We start from the raw sequence: 20,872 nt of genomic DNA, 5'->3' as shown, positions 1-20,872 counted from the left end.
TCTCGCCTCTCCTGTTCAACACATATATGAAACCGCTGGGCGAGATCATCCGTGGTTTTGGGGTGGGATATCATCTGTATGCTGATGATACTCAGCTATACATTTCCACCCCGAACCACCCCAATGAGGCCGTCGAAATGATGTCCCGGTGTCTGGAGGCCGTACGGGTCTGGATGGATGGCAACCGACTAAAACTCAACCCTTCCAAGACGGAGTGGCTGTGGCTTCCGGCCTCCCGGTTCAATGAGGTGCTTCCATCTCTGGCCATTGGGGGCGTCCAACTAGCCCCCATGGAACAGGTGCGCAATTTGGGCGTCCTCCTAGATGCCCGGCTGTCCATGGATGACCATGTGACAGCTGTGGCGAGGGGGGCGTTCCATCAGGTTCGCCTGATGCGCCAATTGCGCCCCTTATTGGACCGGGATGCCCTACGCACAGTCACCCATGCGCTAGTGACGTCTCGCCTGGATTACTGCAATGCTCTCTACATGGGGCTTCCCTTGAGATGCACTCGGAGACTACAGTTGGTCCAGAATGCGGCCGCGCGGGTGATTATGGGGAGGACTAGATACTCCCCTGTAACACCTCTCCTGCGCGAGCTGCACTGGCTTCCTGTGGTCTACCGAGTGCGTTTCAAGGTTTTGATTATGATCTTTAAAGCGCTTCATGGCACAGGGCCTAGTTACATGCAGGATCGCATCCTGCCCCACACATCCCTACGACCAATTCGCTCACACAGAGAGGGACTTCTCCGGGTGCCGTCCGCCAAACAGTGCCGGGGGGCGACACCCAGGAGCAGAGCCTTCTCTGTGATGGGCCCAGCCCTGTGGAATGACCTCCCCCGTGACATCAGGATTACTTCCGATCTCCGCTCCTTCCGTGTTCAGCTGAAGACCCACCTCTTTCAATTATCTGGCCTGGCTCAATCGTAATTTTTCTTATTCCTCCTAACTGTTTTTAAATTGTATTTTAAACGTTAAATTTTAATTGTATATTGGGTTCTTACAATTGGGGTATTTTAATGCTGGTTTTTTAACTATCTATATGGTGTAAATTGTTACCTCCTCCGAGTCCGTGTCCGTGTATGCGTATATATGTTTTGTATGTATGCCTATGTGTTTTTGTATATTCTCTATGTTTTATATGCCCCATTGTACGCCGCCCCGAGTCCTACTTGGAAAGGGAGCGGCTAATAAATTCAAACTTATTATTATTATTATTATACATTGCAACTGGGAAAACCATAGCCATGACTGTAAGCACTTTTGTTGGCAGGGTGATGTCTGCTTTTTAGTATGCTGTCTAGATTTGTCATAGCTTTCCTCCCCAGGGGCAAGTGTCTTTTAATTTCTTGGCTGCAGTCCCCATCTGCAGTGATCTTGGAGCCCAGGAAAGTAAAATCTGTCACTACCTCCTTTTCTTCCCCATCTATTTGCCAGGAATTGAGAGGGGCGGATGCCATGATCTTAGTTTTTTTAATGTTGAGTTTCAAGCCAACTTTTGCACTCTCCTTCTTCACCTGCATCAAGAGCCTCTTTAGTTCCTCTTCACTTTCTGCCATTAGAGTGGTATCATCTGCATATCTGAGGTTGTTGGTATTTCTCCCAGCAATCTTAATTCCAACTTTAGATTCATCTAGCCTCGCCTTTCTCATGATGTGCTTGCATATAAGTTAAATAGGCAGAGTGACAGTATTCAGCCTTGCCGGACTCCTTTACCAATTTTGAACCAATCAGTGGTTCCGTGTCCAGTTCTCACTGTTGCTTCTTGACCCGCATATATATTTCTCAAGAGACAAATAAGATGGTCTGGTACTCCCATCTCTTTAAGAACGTGTCACAATTTGTTGTGATCCACACAATCAAGGGCTTTAGCATAGTCAATGAAACAGAAGTAGATGTTTTTCTGAAACTCCCTAGCTTTCTCCATGATCCAGCAATTCTGATTTAGTGATCACAATTAGGATCAGGAATTTACTCACTGAGTGAAGTGGTAAAAATAGCTGAGTGAAACTATTACTGTGTTTTATGATCTTACTCAGTTTTTCTTTGTTTTATAAACCTGCGAAGATTGTAGATGTAATTGGTTATAAGGTTATTTTTTCATCACCATTGCAACTATGAACAGTCATTAAACAAGGCAGTAACAGGCTAATTACAATCTCATGTATGTCCTGTATGTTGCATGTTCTGTGTTGCTTTTCTCTACTGATGTGGGTTAGTAATATATTTTTCATTATATAATTTCAGAATCCTTTTTTGAGCTTCGCACAATGTGGCTTAATCAAAAAATAATATGTTGTTTTACATGTGCATAGTTTGTATTTTGTAACATGGTGATATTTCATTAAGTAATTTAATGTAAAAATATAAATTCTTACATACCAAATTAGTCTTATGTGTCATTACAGAAGAGGCAGTAAGGAAGGGATTACAAATTTTAGGGAGATGTGAAAGAAAGATGAAAGTCAGCTCAGTCTCTGAAGTTTTTTTTTTAAGTAACTTCAGAAAACAAGTGACAAGTTACTAGGTACCTTGTCAATGTATATAGACATGTATTGATGGTTTGGATTCTTAAGGCTGTCTAACTCCAAGAAAGCACTCTCTATATTTAGGATATCAGCTTTAATCAGTAACTAATAAATTCAAACAAATATTAATTGGTAATGCTATGAGGCATAAAACAGAATGTAAGGTTACAAAGGGAAAAAAAATCTATGATCTCAGCCCCTAAAATGCCTTTCCCATTCTATAGTATATAATATTTGAATGCAGCATTGCAGGCTAATTCAGCTCACTGCCAGGAGTTCAGTCCTCACTGGCTCAAAGTTGACTCAGCCTTCCATCCTTCCAAGATTGGTAAAATGACCCAGATTGTTGGGAACAATATGCCAACTTTGCAAACCATGTAGAAATGGCTGTAAAGCACTATGAAGCAGTATATAAGTCTTAACTGCTATTGATATTGCTATCTGAGTTCTTCTGTCTGTGTAGCTTTCCATGATATAACTTGTTAACTCTTTTTTCTCTGTCTGTCTCTCTCCTTTCTAGGGTAGTCATATGAATTGGACATTTACCCTTCAATAGCTATGTTGAATTTGATTATAAGTTTAATGTTTTCAATAAAAATTCAAACAGTATGATGTCAAAGAGTTGAGAAGAAGTTCATATAAAGATTGTAGAATGTTTCTGGATGATAGAAAAAATCCATTCCTATATTGCAACAATTGGATAACAGAGAACTTCCCAATAATGTGACCATCATGAGAAGTAGGGAGCTGTGTGGGACCTCCCTGTTCCAAAATAATACTTACAGGTACGTTTTTATTTTATTTGCTTGTTTATTTCTCTTCCAAACCCACCAGTCTGCAGGTACTGTGATTTTGTTTAGGGGCAATGAGAAAGTTACATCATCTACTCTAACTTGCAGAAACAAATAATATATGTGACAAACATTCAAATGCTGCTGTACCTTAATCCCAAGCATAATTTTAAAAAAGCTTTAGGGTTTGGAAACAACTGTTTCTAGGATATCCTTTGAAGAGTTGATACCCTGACTAACAAGAGTGTTGCTGAAGTTTGTATGCGACGTTATTGGAGTAAACACCATTCTTTTAACTGAGAAGTATTAATTGGGCACGGTCCACGAATAAATTAGACTTTGCCTTTGTTGAATTCAAAATATTTCAATCCTTTGCATTTTTAAAGAGGATCCACTTTTCAGTTTGCATTAGTCTGACATACTTTTATTGGTTAGTGCAGAAATTCTCAAACCTGAATTACCTTGAGACCTGCTCTGCAAAATGTGCTAGAGTGATCAAGGTCTAACTGGAGAGACTTAAATTTAAAAATTCCATGAATGGGGGGGGGGGGGGTCTGTTAAAGTGGGTTTGCATGTGGACTATATGTATGAGAACTATCCCATATGTGTATAGCATAAACAAGGTTCTCTCCCAGAGCAAAAAACTATGAATTTAAGAACATATGAGTTTACCAAATGCAAATCTAGTCAAGTTTCCTTGTTACTTTATTAAAAATATAATTTTAAAGTAAATTTTTAAGTAAAATAAAGGGTTTACTTTATTCAAATACGGATAGAATTATAGCAAAAGAATTAAAAACTAAAACATACTATATTTCTATCCAGTGACTCAGGTTGCTGACTAAGCTATCATTGAAGGAGGTATTGGATAAGGGAGGAGAGAATCTTACCCACTGCAACAAATGCATGTCATGGTAAACTGGCCAGATTCTAACTTTTTTTCCAAAATCTGTTTATGGCCAGAACTGTATCACATTTAACTTCTGGCAGAATAGCTGTATACCTCTTTCAGCCTTCAGGATAAGCCTTAAAACCTGCCTATGCCAGCTGGCATGGGATCCACCTCTCCTTTCCAAACCCTTCTTGTTTAAGGTTGTTTCAATTTTTGTAACTTTAATTCATTTTTATATTTATAATTGTTGGATTTTGCTTTATCTAGATGTAAGCCACAAAGAGTTGCCTGAACCATGGGGGAGATAAATTTAATTAATTATATAACTAATATACCGTATTTTTCACACTATAAGACGCACCTGGCCATAGGATGCACACAGGTTTAGAGAAGGAAAACAAGAAAAAAAAATCAGGCAGAGCCTGAGAGGACCACAGATAGGTGTCCTCATGTGCCAATTCTGCCTATTGACTCCTGCACTGCGGAAAAGAGCCAGAGGAGGCGGGCAATGATAAAGACAGAAGAGGCGGGGTTCAGCACTGTAAAAGGACCCAGCTGCCACAGCCCGGCTGCTATTCACCAAAGGCACCAATGCACAGACATTTCCACCCATTTTTGAGGGGAAGAAAGTGCGTCTTATGGAGCGAAAAATATGGTAATTAATTAATACCTGATTGCTCTATCTTTCTGTTCTGTTAAACTCTCTATCTGGCAAATTTGTCCATCTTTGATTGCTGCCATTTCTGTTTCCTATTTTCTGTTGGGTTGGTTTTTAGGTCCCTGTTAGGCATGGTGAAATACTTTGTCCCTGCAAACGTGCTCCTAGTCAAACGTGGTTTGCAATATTATTAATTTTCCAATGAGCCATAGGTCATTCAATTAACCTAATTATGAAGACTGTAAGGAAAATTGTTGACAAATCTTGTATTTGATGTTGCAGTGCATAGTTCTGAAGGTGTGATATGAGATAAATTGTAATTGTGAAAACACACATAAACCTATTTATCTTTACTTAGTCTTTCCTACAGGAATCTACAATCATAGTTTTTTGATAGTATTCAAAGAAGAGGCCTAACAAAATGCCTCCACGACCATCATCCGGTGAATTATGGGGCATGCACTTAATGCCCCCCAAGATCCTAGTAGAATGTCTTCTACCCAACGGTATGATAGTGACTTTAGAATGCCTCCGTGAGGCCACCTTGTTAAATATTAAACATGAACTCTTTAAAGAAGCTAGAAAATACCCTCTCTATCAGCTCCTTCAAGACGAGTCATCTTACATTTTTGTAAGTGTTACCCAAGAAGCAGAAAGAGAAGAATTCTTTGATGAAACCCGGCGATTGTGTGATCTGCGACTCTTCCAGCCTTTTTTAAAAGTGATAGAACCGGTGGGCAACAGAGAAGAAAAAATTCTGAATCGAGAAATTGGTGAGGCTTGATCTCTCTTTATTTATTGCAACTATACATACGATTTACCGTTTACAGCACCTATGTATAATGATTTATTGCATGCAGTTTAAAATACTTGTAAAGAAAGGTGTCTCACTTCCCTCCAACCTCAGGGAGAGATGATTCATATGATAGGCATTGCTAGTTTTCGGGAAATGTGATTGAATGACCTTTCACCTGATTTTAATTGGGTGAGGAGATACACTCTCTGCATTGTCGTGTATACAAAATAATAATTTAGGACATGTTCGAATGCTTCCTCAACTGTGTTGACTGTCAGTCTTCTAGCACTTCTACTATTTTTAGTACTGTAAATAATTTTGAAAATATGCCCAGAAACTACAGTTGTTTGGACTATCTAAGATGGGGGGAGATGCTAATCTTTAAATTACTTGGGGCAAAAATATATCAAGGAAGATTTCCTTTCATATGGAGCTATCTGTGCATATATTCGAGTTATTTGCAGTCCTAGGTGGCGGGTGCTTTTATTTATATTTTTGATGCTATTTTTAGTATTGTAAATAATTTTGAAAATATGCCCAGAAACTACAGTTTGGACTAGCTTAAAAATATAGTAAATAACCACATAAGAAAATTTAAAAGTTGAGTGATTTAAATCAAATGTTTTGTTTAGATGTGTGCTTACTGGCCCTCAAAGTAGGATAAAAATATGTTTAAATAAGAAAGAAATATTGCAAAGGTTGGGGAATAAATGGTTGTTTTGTGATCAACCAGACCTGATAGTCATTTTGTGAATCTGCAATTCGGTCATGTCAGTTGCTGTAATTATAGGGCTGTGTCCACACTTCTAAAACTGATGTGCTCAGTAACTTAAAAAGATTGTTTTACCCCTTCCAGTAATAAAACAGCCTTTTAACATACAACCAAAACTTAATTTGTCATGCACCACTTCTTGCTTTTATCCTTCCTTTCATATGAGCCAACTTTTAGAATAACTATTAAGATAAATAAAGAGTTAACTGGGAGAGGGGAACCAGGTAGGGGAAATCAGTGCCTCCTGGAACAAAGAAGACTACAGATGGTCCTCAACGTAGGACCATATTTGGGACCGGACTTATGGTTGTAAGTCGTTGCAGTTATAAGTTGGGGTGCCCACATACTCTAGACCCAATATTTTTACCATATTCACAGAGGTGATTAAATGAATCGCATGGTCATAGGTTTGAATTACACATTCATTACGCATATCATGTGGTCACTAAGTGAATCCATCCTCCCAAATTGGCATTTTTGCTGCACACTGGAAAAAGAGCACAAATTGTGGTCATGTGATAGACACGGCAACCGGTCATAAAAGGGGGCTGCTTGTCAAGCATCCCAAATGTGGCCATGTGATAGGGATGTGATGCTTTGTGAGCATCTTTTTCATGACTATTATAACTTTGAACATTATTCATTAATGGCAGTTGTAGGTCAAGGACTACCTGCATAAAGCTGTAAATAAGCATGATGTCCTGTATATCCAAACAGAAACAATTTCCCTTTGTTTTCTGTCTACATAATAGCAGGGTCCATATACTATTAGATCCTCTGAGTAAATGGGAGACAGGATGCCAGTTCCCCTCTCTTCCAGTTCTAAATTCCTATGTTAAGGAAAAATTGGATGATAAGAGAAAAGATAACACCACTAGAAGAATAGAACTGAAGAAGCTTCTTGGGTGAGAAGCAAAATGTCTTCAAAGAAAAAAAAAAGCCCAAGAAAGTCCAGTTGCCTTTTGAAAAAGCACCTTTGGGACAGCCATGACCCAGATAACAGAATTTCCATAGATATTGAAAGCACACCAAATGTATCTTATCGGAGTGGTGGTATCGAAACTTTATTAATTATCCCCAAAATAGAACAAATCATACCACTTTTGATTACTGTATTTTTCAGAGTATAAGACGCACCAAGGTTTTGAAGAGGCAATTTTTTTTTAAAAAAAGTAGATAGGTAGATAGAGGGAGAGGGAGTGAAATACAGTAGGTAGGTAGGGAGAGAGAGAGAGTAGGTAGTTAGGTAGAGAGAGGGATAGAGAGAGAGAAATACAGTAGGTAGGGAGAGAGAGTGAGTAGGTAGGTAGGTAGGTAGGTAGGTAGGTAGGTAGGTAGGTAGAGGGATAGAAAGAGAGAAATACGGTAGGTAGGGAGAGAGGGTAAGAGGGATAGAGAGAAATACAATAGGTAAGTAGAGAGAGAGAGAGGGTAGGGAGGTAGAGAAAGAGAGTAGGTAGGTAGAGGGGGAGAGAGAGAAATACAATAGGGAGGGAGGGAGGGAGAGAGAGTAGGTAGGTAGGTAGGTAGGTAGAGAGAGAAATACAGTAGGTAGTTGGGAAAGAGAGGGTAGGTAGGTAGATAGGTAGAGGGATAGAGAGAAACTTCTGGCCCTCTCTGGATCAGCTGATCCATGGGCCGAGGTTAAGGGGCGTCCTGCACCTCAAAAAAATAAGACCTCTCTGAAAATAAGGCCAAGCGCTTATTTCGGAGGTCAAAAGAAAGTAAGACCCTGTCTTATTTTCAGAGAAACACAGTAGCTTGAACTGAAAAACCAGCCCCAGTTTTGGGGGCACTTCCTGGGGATAGTTGCAACATGCTTTTGATATTCAAGCTCAGAGCTGGGTTTTGTCAAATCTGCAGCAGGTTTTGAGATGGGATGGTGAAGCCCTGCACTCTGGCACGGTATCAAAGGAGGTGTTTTTCTTTTTAGGTTTTGCTATTGGCATGCCCGTTTGTGAATTTGACTTGGTGAAGGATCCAGAAGTTCAGGATTTCAGACGAAACATTCTTAATGTTTGCAAAGAAGCAGTAGAACTACGAGATGCTAATGCTCCCCATAGTAGAGCCTTGTACGTCTGTCCCCCAAACATAGAATCATCTGACCTACCGAAGCATATATACAATAAACTTGATAAAGGTAAAGAAAATGCACTAATTAATTGTTTCAGCATTCAGAGAATTGGGATGATAACTTTATGAATTTGTACTGTAAATTGTAAAGCAAACTTTGAAGTGCACACCATGCTGGTCTGGGTCCATAATAGATTTTATTTGACGTACGCTGCTCTCACATCAGAGTAATCTGTTCAGTACAAATAGTTTATTTTAAAGATATACCTTTAATTGTTTGGTGTAACCATTTCTTCTCAAATTAATAATAATCACAAGTTTCCAAAAGATTTTGTTATTTATTGTATAGTAAACCACCAATGAATTCAGCTGTTGTTTTCTAAGTGGAATTTAAATGTTGTAGCAAGATTGTAGACATCCTTCCCCTTTGCCTTTCTCCCCTCTCCTCCCCCTCCCCCGCCGCCCCATACCCCCTCCAGTTTTGCCTGTTAGATTTATTTGCATGTTGCTGGTACAACTTTAAACAAAAGGAGAAACTTGACTTGATACAATCAGTTCTCCTTCCTGTCCAAACTGACTCTTTCTGTTCTGCAACAGCAGTTTGTCTTTCTCCCTCCTTCCTGTGCTGCCTGTTCCAGAACCAGAAAAGGTGCAGCACCTCTGGGTCCTAGGATCCTCCATCTCACCTGCCTCCTGCTATTACTGCTGATACAGCCTGAATCTTTCACTGATTTCTGCCTCTCACCCCGCTACAGTACATCAGTTTGGCAATTTATAATCCTGTTGCCTTATAGCCTTTTTATTCATGTTTCTAAAACCTAATTGCTACCGTTACGTCAGAAAAAGATGGATAGTATTTAGTGCTTTGGGTCTGTTCATTTTTTGTTTTGTTTTAATTAGTAACTTAAAAGGAGCAGAGCTTTTCTCTTCTGTCTGCTGTTCCATGGTATGATACCTAATGCCATCCGAACCACATTTCTTCTCTTTCAGGTCAAATAATAGTAGTGATTTGGGTTATAGTCTCCCCCAACAACGACAAACAGAAGTACACCTTAAAAATCAATCACGATTATGTGCCAGAACAAGTAATTGCTGAAGCAATCAGGAAAAAAACCCGTAGTATGTTGCTATCATCAGAACAGCTGAAACTCTGTGTGTTGGAGTACCAGGGGAAGTATATTTTAAAAGTCTGTGGCTGTGACGAGTATTTGTTAGAAAAACACCCACTGAGTCAGTATAAGGTAGGTGAATAGCAAGTATATTTTCATAATTAATGTCATTCATCCAAGAGGGAGTTGGGGAATTGTGGGAAAACAGACTTGTGTAAATAAGGAAAATGTCACTGATGTTTGCATAGTGCTCTGGAACTATTTTTATGTGTATGTTATTTAGCAGGTTTACTGGGAAATTTCAGTTTTGAATATTCTACTTAATATAACGTATTGTTATATAGTGGAAATCAGTCTTATTGACTCCAGCGCCTGACAGGTCAACTGTTTGAAATAAAATGGTAACACTTTATTTAACCTTAGCCTGAGTGTTGCATGTTAGCTTCATTAGATGCTGGTGTTGTGTTATCTTTTGGCCCTAAATAGCAAACTCTTAACAGTGCTGACATTGTGAACTTCCTAGCTACGTAAAGATGATTCAGAAGAGGTATATCCAGGACAGTCATTGTGCTTTTGTTTTGTTCTGCTTACCTATTTCAGTATATTCGGAGCTGTATCATGCTTGGCCGAATGCCGAATTTGATGCTGATGACTAAAGAGAGTCTCTATGCCCAACTGCCATTGGATACGTTTGCAATGCCATCTTATTCTAGGCGTATATCTACAGCTACTCCTTACATGAATGGGGAAGCTTCTGCCAAATCTCTCTGGGCTATTAATAGTAGTCTGAGAATTAGGATTCTCTGTGCTACTTATGTAAATGTAAATATTCGGGACATTGACAAGGTAGGTAGGAGAGGAACACTGGATGTGTGGGTATGATAGTTGTGTTCTTGATTAGCAACATAAAAATATGTTCTGATTCTGAACTCTCTGTGGACTATCTTAACAGAAATAATCCAATCAGAAATGGAAGTTGATTAGTAAATGTTCTGATGAGGGTGGCATGGATACCTCTTATTGAAATTTATGTGTTTTGGTTCACCACTTGGATCATCTTAAAACACTTTTTGTTACAAACTTCTTTTTCCTTTGGATACTCATCCAAGTTTGAACTATATCAGAAATTTGGTAAACTTCTACACAGGGCCTTGATTTTATTCTGAAGAGTTTTAATGCTTGCATTTAGTCTTAAATGCGGTGGATTTGCAATATAAAAAAAGTAATTTTGCAAGTTCTTCTGTTAAAAAGAAAACATTTTTTTTATTGGCCTGTACTTGCTAATTCTATTTAATTTGAACGTTGCCCTTAATTGAGTTATTTATAAAAATATTACAAGCAGGATACAAATAAAGAAATAAAATAAACATAAAAATAATCAATCAATTGATTAATTTTCTGTGTACATTTCGCTTTTCTTGAACCAGTGTCATTTTTTTGCGCCTGTATGATTATGTTTATACTTTCTTCAGATTTATGTCCGAACTGGTATCTATCATGGAGGAGAGCCTTTATGTGATAATGTAAATACTCAAAGAGTACCTTGTTCCAATCCCAGGTAAATGATACAAATGAAATAAAGAAAAGGAAACTAACCCTTTGTATTAACAGAGCACATCATGATATGTTTACTTATATTCAAGTGTAGAAGGATGGATGGCATATTTTGGCATGCTACTTTTTCACTTAATGAAGAGTTGTGTCAACTAATGTTTGTGCTTAATTTGAGATTTTTTATATGAGCAAATCCAGATGATGAGATTCAAATTTTCTCTATCAAGAGTATGCTTAGGTAATTTATTCCCTTGCTGATAAAGAGTGAACTTATCTCATGACATTGCACTTTATGACTGGCATAAAGTGACTTAGCAATAGAAATTCCAGGCGCAACTGAGGTCAAAAGCTAAGGAATATCTTTACTGCCCATGACCATTATCTGGATAGTTTGTTTTCGTGTAGTTAATTTCTTTGAACAAGTATTAGAATGCCTCTTCCTGGGATTATACAATCCCTACATTATGCTTTGGGCAAGTGCAGTATAGCCAACTGTTAACTCTAAAGCTGAAATCTGTCTCCTTTACTCTCTCTAATTGGCATAAATAAGGGGAAAAGTGTACCATGCTCAGTTTTGATAATGGCATAGGGCAGCGATGGCGAACCTTTTTTGGCCCGCGTGCCATAAATGGGGGGAGCGCAGGCGGGTCGTGTGCGGGCGTGCCGCACCCATAATGCAATGCGCGACCCCCCCAGTGTGCATGCGCGCACCACAGGCGGGACCCCCCCCCATTTTTACATGTTTTTTTCCCTCCCCAAGCTCCAGAGGCTTTATAGGAGCCTGGGGAGGGCGGAAACGGCCTCCCCCGCCCCCCTGCACACCCTCCGGAGGCTTCAGGGACTGTCAGGAGGCTTCCCTGACGCCTTCGGAGTGCTCAAAACGACCCTCCGTGCAAACCGGAAGTCTGTTCCTGAATTTCCGGTTTGCCCGTAGGGCCGGTTTTTTGCACTCCGGAGGCTTAACGGAAGGTCATGAAGCCTCCGGAGGGCCTTGGGTGGGCGGGGGGGAGCCTGGGGAGAGCGAAAAATGACTTTTAAAAACGGTGAACTCAGCTGGCCAGCGCGTGCATGCGTGCTGGCCAGCTGACAGGACAGCGCCTTGCGTGCCCTGACAAATGGCTCCGCGTGCCACAGGTTCGCCATCACTGGCATAGGGCATTCTGGCTAGCTCTAATAGAGTTGCATTCAAAATGGAATGTTCAGAATAGCCTTTCCTGCAAATTTGCAAGAATTAAAATTTGCCTAGGTTTTTAATAACAGGATTAGCTCTTGTTAAAGTCAGCCCTTAAGCCAGGGGTATCAAATTCTCAGCCCACGGGCCAGATGCATCATGCTCTGTCCACACCCACACCCAGTTTAGCGAGGGGGTGGAGTTGTGATACATCACACAATGATGACGTGACAACACGAGTTTGACACCTCTGCCCTAAACTCTTTAGGATTTTCCAGATGACCACTGATTGTGCTGTACCTGCCCCATTAGAATAGCTAAATAAGCGGTTCTACCCAGGAAATAATCAGTAACGGCTAAAAATCTTTGTTACCAATTTTTGATTTACCATGTCATTGAAAAATATTTGGCAATAAACTTGCATCTATTTCAGGTGGAATGAATGGCTGCAGTATGAGATGCTTGTTCTTGATCTTCCACGCGCTGCTCGGCTTTGCCTTTCTATCTGCTCTGTTAAAGGCAGAAAGGGTGCAAAGGAGGTAACATTCTTCTCATTGACTGTTAGAAATGTAGGCCAATCTGTTGTTTGAAAAATATTATCAACATTTATACTGTCTTGATTGATTAAAAATAGTACTGTAACTTATGTTTCCTCGTTTATTTCCTTAAAATCTGAGCTTGCAATATCTTACTAATAGAGGAGACTAAACACTGATTATTTGCTCTTTTGAAGGAGCACTGCCCATTGGCGTGGGGAAATATTAATATGTTTGATTACACAGACACTCTTGTTTCTGGCAAAATGGCTCTGAATCTGTGGCCTGTCCCCCATGGGTTAGAAGACCTTCTTAATCCCATTGGAGTCACCGGATCCAACCCAAATAAGGTAAATGATGATGATGATGATGATGATGATGATGATGATGATGATGATGGCTCAATAGATAGACAAAAACGCCAAACTCAGTCCAAGCATCTGACTTTGCAGCCAGGGGAGAGTAGAGTATAAGACAAAGAATTGGAGAGGATCAAAAAGTACTGAAAATCCAAGGTGAAAGACTATGGTATAACTGGAGAGAAGTTTGGTCTATTAGTGGTTAGGACAGCAGGTTAGAAAGTTGGAGACCGTGAGTCCAAGTCCTGCCTTAGGCATGAAAACCAGGTGGGTAAATTTGGGCATGTTAGTCTCTCTCTCTCTCTCAGACCAACCCACCTTAAAGGGTTGTTGTGGGGAAAATAGGAGAAGGAAAGAACATTAGGTATGTTCACCACCTTGAATTATTTATAAAAATAATAAAGGCAGGATACAAATAAATAGATGGCCACAGTGGTCCCAATACTAGGTATTATACCAAAACATCTTGGATGGCACTTAAAGAAAGTGGTGCATTGAAAAAATTTCCACCCATCAATTACAAAAGACCACATTGCTTGAATCTGCACTTAAACTATTCTGCTATACATAATAGCATTCAAAATTATTGGGAAGAATTCAATGCATCTGAAGGCTAATACCTGCTAATGAACTGACAATTGTGATTTCACATTATTGTGTTTATAATAAAATGTTTAAAGCCAATTTCTAGCATACTTCATTGTCTTAAATCAGAGGTTTTGATCATAATTCCTAAAAATTGTCTGTAAAACATCCCATCATAGATTCAAAGCCTTTGAAAGATTTGGTTGGCCTCATTTCTTTTCAAGTTAGGCGAACCATTATTTTTTTAAAGTTACAGAAGAAAGAAATAGTTAACTACCGGCAGAATAATATTAATTGTAATTGATTTTAAATTTTGCTTAAATTAAACTTTATTTTTGTCCATGCTTCATTTACTTTCATTTGCACACCATTCTGTTTTTACAATAATAAGGTCGTAAAATATTATTTTGGGCGTAGTCAGGATTTACGCGGCTCTTCCACGTAGCACACAAATAAACAACAACTAATTGGCATGAAAAGAATTGGGAAGAAATCCCTGCTTCAGCTTTCAACAGATACATTCATTATATGCAAGAAGCAGTACTTATGATCTAAGGCAGTTAAACCTTTTAGTTATTTTAAGTTTTCTTTTTTCACGCTATTTCTGTCTATAAATGAAAGAACATGTTTTCTCTTTAGGAAACTCCTTGTTTGGAACTGGAATTTGATTGGTTTAGCAGTCCTGTCAAGTTTCCTGACATGTCAGTAATAGAAGAACATGCCAACTGGATTATTTCTCGAGAACAAGGATTTAATTACAACCATGCTGGGCTGGTGAGGATTTTTTTTTTCCTTCTCTAGTTTTCTTGGGGCTAAGAACATGAACAATGAGCCACAGCAAACTCCTAAGTCCTTTGTGCATAGAAATATAGCTATCAACCTGCTCTTTAGGTACCAAAATAAAATAACAATTGTTTTACATCTTCAAAATGTAAAATTCAAAATTATTTATTTATTTATTTATTTATTTATTTTATTAGGCTTCTAGACCGCCCCCTCTCCCTGAAGGGACTCGGGGCGGTGTACAGGTACAAAATTAAACCCATACAATCGATAATAAATATAATTAAAATCGGATTAAACAGACCCCTGTACAAGTTTATAAAAATTAAAAACCTAACCTTAAAACCAAACCGTAAAATTTAAAAATACAAACTGAGGTGGGAAAGCTTGAATTAGGCCAGGCCGGCTAGCTGAAATAGGTGGGTTTTGAGCTTCTGCCGGAAGGAGCGGAGGTCCGTGGTCGTTCTAATGTCAGGGGGAAGGTCATTCCAGAGGGTCGGGCCCATCACAGAGAAGGCCCTTCCCCTGGGCGTCGCCCGCTGGCACAGCCTAGTGGACGGCACCCGGAGGAGTCCCTCTCTGTGTGAGCGAATCGGCCGAAGGGATGTGTTGGGCAGGATACGATCCCACAAAAATTATATAGTACTAATAGTATGAGTTCAGTTTTGTGACCTAACAATAAAATTGTAACTATCTGTATTCAACCTATTGGAGAAAGCAAGTAAACTACTGTTTACCTGAGTCCTCACCTGATTGAAAACTCCAAACAGGCTCATTAATATGATTGCCCTCCTTTAGATATATTCCATATTAAGTCATTGAATAACTTTTATTTAAAATAAACATTTTTAAAAAATAATATGCGCAAGCTTATTGATTTATGGGGGGAAACCCACAGATTTTAGTTCATCAAATTATATCATAGTGGGAAAAAATATTAAATTGTCTATGTCTATAATGCTGTATTTTTAAACCATTTGAGGAAGCATCAAAACCTGTTTGAAGATCTCGGGAACTTCATGTACATTCTTTAGTGCTGAACAAAGAAACACTTTTTCCATTAGAAACCTTTGAGATATGTAACAGAAATATTCCCAAGCAAGTTTTCCGTCCACTGATTCAGAAGATAAAATAAGTCTTTTTGAGCCCTTTTGGCAATAACAGCATTTGAACAAGGTGCTCATTATATGAATGATGCTATATGTATTCCTTTCTTCCACAGAGTAACAGAATAGCTAGAGATAATGAGTTAAGAGACAACGACAAAGAGCAGCTCCGGGCAATCTGTACTAGAGACCCCTTATCTGAAATAACTGAACAAGAAAAAGACTTCCTTTGGAGCCACAGGTATAACAACCAGCTTTTCAGTATGTAAATGATATTACAGAGCATAGTCATGTCTACGGTCCTTAGATATGATCCAGCTCAGAGGTGATATTCAGCAGGATCTGACCAGTTCTAGAAAACCGGTAGCGGAAATTTTGAGTAGTTCAGAGAACCGGTAAATACCACCTCTGACTGACCCTGCCCCCATCTATTCTCTGCCTCCCGAGTCCCAGCTGATCGGAAGGGAATGGAGATTTTACAGTATCCTTCCCCTGCCATGCCCACCAAGCCATACCCACAGAACCAGTAGCAAAAAAAATTGAATCCCACCACTGATTCTGCTGCCCCAAACTTGAGTAGAGGTTTTTTTATATGGAATTTTATTTCTGTAAGCTGCCCAGAGTCACTATGAGTGAATTAGGCAGCCATAAATTTTTTCTTAATATATAAAGAAACCACCTAGTCTGTGCTGAACGTAGAAATTTAAAAAATGTATCGGGAGTAGTTTGTGCTATCTGCATTTGTTTAACCAACATATTAGTTCTCTTAATATATAGGGTTCAGTTCCAGTTCAAGACAGGAGATTATTCCTAAAGTTTTAAATGTATTAGGTGATCTAAATATATTTTACTTAAAGCCACCAAGGTCTTTTGAGATTATATTGGTGACACTGATTCTATATATCTTTTCTGGAGTATGGACCCATGTCCTGCCTTAAGACTCATAAGTTATTCTTCTGACATTTAAGATTGTTCTTTTCAAACAAACTTTTTTTTAAAAAATACTATCCTTAGTTTAATATATTATTTCTTGATTCATATAGATTTCATACAGAAGTAATACATAGAATTATTTATGCAATATACTTCTCTCTGTCTTCTTTTTCAGGCACTACTGTGTATCTATGCCAGAAATCCTACCTAAACTTCTTTTGTCTGTTAAATGGAATTCCAGGGATGAAGTAGCCCAGGTAAAAAGTTTGTTGCTGAACAAACTGGTTTATTAAGCAAGACTTTTAATGTTTCATTATAGTAGGATGCAATTATATTATATCTGATGCAATATGGGATAATATGATAAGATTCCCTGGGGCTACTGGGCCTATTGAATAGGTAGAACATCCATATTCAGAGATGGAGCACCGTTAGCTACCAAGTACTATGGGCTAAAAGGCAGTCATTAACTTATGTCCTCTTTCTACCCTTCTCACGATACCTGGTAGTCCATTGTTGGAAGCAGGGTATTAGCCTGAGAAGAATTTGGTCTGACTCAGAAGGTTGTTTTCATGACTGTAGTCAAGATTTTGCTCTCTTACTGTATCTCACACAGATGTACTGCTTGATAAAAGACTGGCCTCAAATCAGGCCCGAGCAAGCAATGGAGCTTCTGGACTGCAATTATCCAGATCCAATGATGCGAGCCTTTGCAATTCGGTGTTTGGAAAAATACTTGACAGATGACAAACTCTCTCAGTATTTGATTCAGCTGGTTCAGGTACTGTGCTCTGTTTGAAATAACTCTGCTTCTATCATATGTATACAGGAATTCAAAAGCTACATACTTAAATGAAAGTTCCCAAGGACAGTATGACAGATTTTTTCTCATGGAATTTTAAAAGTGATTTGGAATTCATGAGAGGAAAGCAAAGAAAAAATGTAACTGAAAAGAACTGTTTTATGGGCAGCTATCTGAAAAGTTATCACAAGCATCTGCAGTTCACAAATAAGCATCATTAAAAAATGAGATAAAATCCTAAATCATTATCCCACCCAATAACCAAACCCCAATACCTACTTAAGAGGTATCAGTCAGAAAACATAGTACAGGATGTCTTCATTGAATTATCGCTTGTTCATGGTGGTAAATGAGGGGGACTTATTTCAGGTCTTCGTAGTTGTTGCCATCACAGTGTCCCCACTTCCATGTGTCGTCACGCACTTTACAACAGGCTTAGAGTTACATTGTTGCAGTTGGTCCCAATTACTATCATTAAGCAAAGACTACCTGTATACAAATACCCATTGCTGATGTCCTCAGGAGTGTTCCAGCCTTAGAAATACTGATAATGCCAATCACAATTCAATTTCATTGTTATCTCTAGGTTCTGAAGTACGAACAGTATTTGGATAGCCTCTTGGTAAGATTTTTACTCAAGAAGGCACTGACTAATCAGAGAATAGGACACTTCTTCTTTTGGCATTTAAAGTAAGTTTAGATTATTATTATTGTTGTTGTTATTAATCTCTTTTACATGAAACTTAAGTCAACTGAACATTTAAAAATGTGTCACAAATACCATTGACTGGTGCTAACGGTTGATATGGGTTGCTGCCAGCATCCTAGGTATCAACCAAGTACATTCTTAAGATGTACGATGCTCTGAGTAGTGCAGTTTTTTGCAGTTCTGCTGATACTATTGCAGGAAGCTGCAATTTCTTGATGTATTTTATAAAATTCTTGGACATGGTATCAAGTGCCCTGATGACAATGGGTATCTATTATTATTATTATTATTATTATTATTATTATTATTATTATTATTATTATTATTATTATTATTCGATTGTATCACAGCAGCCAGTTGTTTCGCTGGATTTGGCATTGATTACTAGTCGGACCCCACCCAGGGGTCTAGGACGTCGTAACGTATTTTCGTAATATACGTGCAGATCCAAGCAGTGCAGCTTTTTGCATTTGACTGATGGTGATTTTGTCAAGTTTTAACTGTTTTAAATGTAATTCCAGTGCTTTTGGAATAGCACCCAGTGTGCCGATTACCACTGGAATTACCACTGCTGGTTTGTGCCATAATCGTTGGATTTCAGTTTTTAAGTCCTGGTATTTCGCGACTTTTTCATGTTCCTTCTCCTCTACTCTGCTATCACCTGGTATTGCGATGTCTATGATTGTAACCTTCTTTTTCTCAACCAGTGTGATGTCTGGCGTGTTATGCGCTAGTATTTTGTCTGTTTGTATACGAAAATCCCACAGGATCTTGACCATCTGATTTTCGGTGACTTTTTCAGGCTTATGTTCCCACCAGTTTGTTGTTGTTTTAATATTATAATTTTTGCACAAATTCCAGTGGATCATTTGTGCCTCTGAATTGTGCCGCAATTTATAATCAGATTATTTATTATTATTATTATTATTATTATTATTATTATTATTATTATTATTATTATTATTATTATTATTATTATTATTATTATTATTATTATATACTTTATTCATTAAACATGAAACTCAGCCAACTGAACATTCAAAAATGCATTGCAAATACCAGTGACTGGTGCTAATGGTTGATATAGTTTGCTGCCAGCGTCCTAGGTATCAACCAAGTACCTTCTTCAAATATAAGATGTTCCGAGTAGTGCAGTTTTTTGCAGTTTTGCTGGTGTTATTGTAGGAATCTGCAATTTGTGGCTGTATCTTGTAAAATTCTTGGACATGGTGGCAAGTGCCCCGATGACAATGGGTAGCACTGTTACATGCTTCCTCCATAGCTCTGTAGTTTCGATGGCCAGGTCACAATATTTCATTATTTTTCATCATCATCATCATCATCATTATTATTATTATTCATTCTGAACCACCCATCTCCCTTAAAGAGTATTACATTATAATACCTTGTATTATAAAGACAAGGAATCTAAGCTTAACTATCTTGTGACTAAGAAGCTAAAATAGTTTTTTTTTAATGTTTTATATGATTGAAAATATACTTGATAAACAAGATCTTCCAATAACTCTTTTGGCTCTAAGTTCCGGTTCCGCCGGCAGCGGCGGCGGGCAGCTCTTTGCCCGCTCCGGCTCCCCGGTGGGCTTCCCCACTCCTTGGGGGGCACAGTACACCCCGCAGAGGGGTCCTGCCGGAGGGGCGGCATCGCAGGGGTCTCCTGCAGCGGCGGCGGCCGGCGGGAGGTCTCTCGCGCGCCCAAGGCACCGGGGAGCAAGATTGGAGGGCGCTTCGCGTTTCTGCGCCTCGCACCTCGCTAAAGCCGACCGGAGAATGCAACAATAGAAGGACGCAGCTGCGGTGCGGTGAGGTTGCTTCTCTCTTCATTCCCTATTCTGCACGAAGGATTATTCAGCTTTCTTTAAAACAACTTTCGGAGCAAGTTGGAGGCGCGGCTGGAGGGAGGGGGGTTTCCCCCCCCCTTGGACAAGCGGCGAGGAACAATTTTGCTCTCAGCCCCCGGGGGAGGAGGAGGGGGGAGAGCCAACGAATGAAGCCTCACCCAGGTTGAGATGATTTTCTTTTCAATTTAATTTTATATATTACTGTGATTTGAGGACTTCTGGAACTTTTTTAAAAACTTTGTTATGCCTCTGTGCCCAAAACTGGCAGGGCAAGATGGCACACTTCCGTTGTCTTTATGAACTGTGAAACCTGACTCCACCTTTAAAATTCAGGCTTCCGGTCTTTGTCTCCGTGTCTCCCAGAGGAAACTCTTGTGGATTGGTATTTTTTGAACTTTCTAGGGGAAACTTATCATCTATTGCCAGACTTATTAGAGAGATTCTCTTCTGCCTGGTTCTCCTGCTCCCGGAATTCACCTGGCTACCCTTCTTTTCTAACTGTTTATCTTATATATGGACTGAACTTTTAACGTTATAAAGGATGGCATCCAAAAGACCACCTCCTGGAAAACCTGGCTTTGCCACGTCTGCTCCAACATCTGCAACATCCAGTCCAGCCACACAGTCAAAGATAACAGAACTGATGCAACCCAAGACTACAGAGATGGACTTTCAACAAATGCTTCAACAAATTTTACAGGGCCAGGAGGAAATCAAGAAACAGCTAAGGGAAATGAAAGATGAAATTAAAGAAAATCAAGCCCAAATTTATAAGAACTCACAAAGACTGAACCTTGTGGAAGGGGGGGTGGAGGAGGTGAAGGGGGTGGTAGAAGCTGTGCAGAAAGGGAACA

General features: G+C 39.3%; 1 protein-coding gene across 2 annotated transcripts in view; it reads left to right on the top strand.

The window, feature by feature from the left end:
- Window positions 1-20,872, top strand: part of PIK3CA (phosphatidylinositol-4,5-bisphosphate 3-kinase catalytic subunit alpha) — a 43,043-nt gene that overhangs the window by 9,823 nt on the left and 12,348 nt on the right. The window contains exons 2-14 of one of the 2 annotated variants that reach the window (XM_081955567.1): window positions 3,051-3,315; window positions 5,242-5,644; window positions 8,373-8,579; window positions 9,503-9,753; window positions 10,222-10,467; window positions 11,094-11,179; window positions 12,780-12,885; window positions 13,080-13,232; window positions 14,466-14,600; window positions 15,832-15,956; window positions 16,824-16,905; window positions 17,265-17,429; window positions 18,037-18,140. In XM_081955567.1, the coding sequence (XP_081811693.1) occupies window positions 5,293-5,644; window positions 8,373-8,579; window positions 9,503-9,753; window positions 10,222-10,467; window positions 11,094-11,179; window positions 12,780-12,885; window positions 13,080-13,232; window positions 14,466-14,600; window positions 15,832-15,956; window positions 16,824-16,905; window positions 17,265-17,429; window positions 18,037-18,140 (2,012 nt within the window). In that variant the 5' untranslated portion in view covers window positions 3,051-3,315; window positions 5,242-5,292. Of the gene's footprint in view, window positions 1-3,050; window positions 3,316-5,229; window positions 5,645-8,372; window positions 8,580-9,502; window positions 9,754-10,221; window positions 10,468-11,093; window positions 11,180-12,779; window positions 12,886-13,079; window positions 13,233-14,465; window positions 14,601-15,831; window positions 15,957-16,823; window positions 16,906-17,264; window positions 17,430-18,036; window positions 18,141-20,872 lie in introns of both variants that reach the window. The other variant, XM_081955566.1, reaches the window with a different exon arrangement.

Source organism: Natrix helvetica, assembly GCF_964273705.1.
Source record: "Natrix helvetica genome assembly, chromosome: 5".
NCBI lineage: Eukaryota > Metazoa > Chordata > Lepidosauria > Squamata > Natricidae > Natrix > Natrix helvetica.
This window is presented reverse-complemented; position numbering and strand designations above follow the sequence as displayed.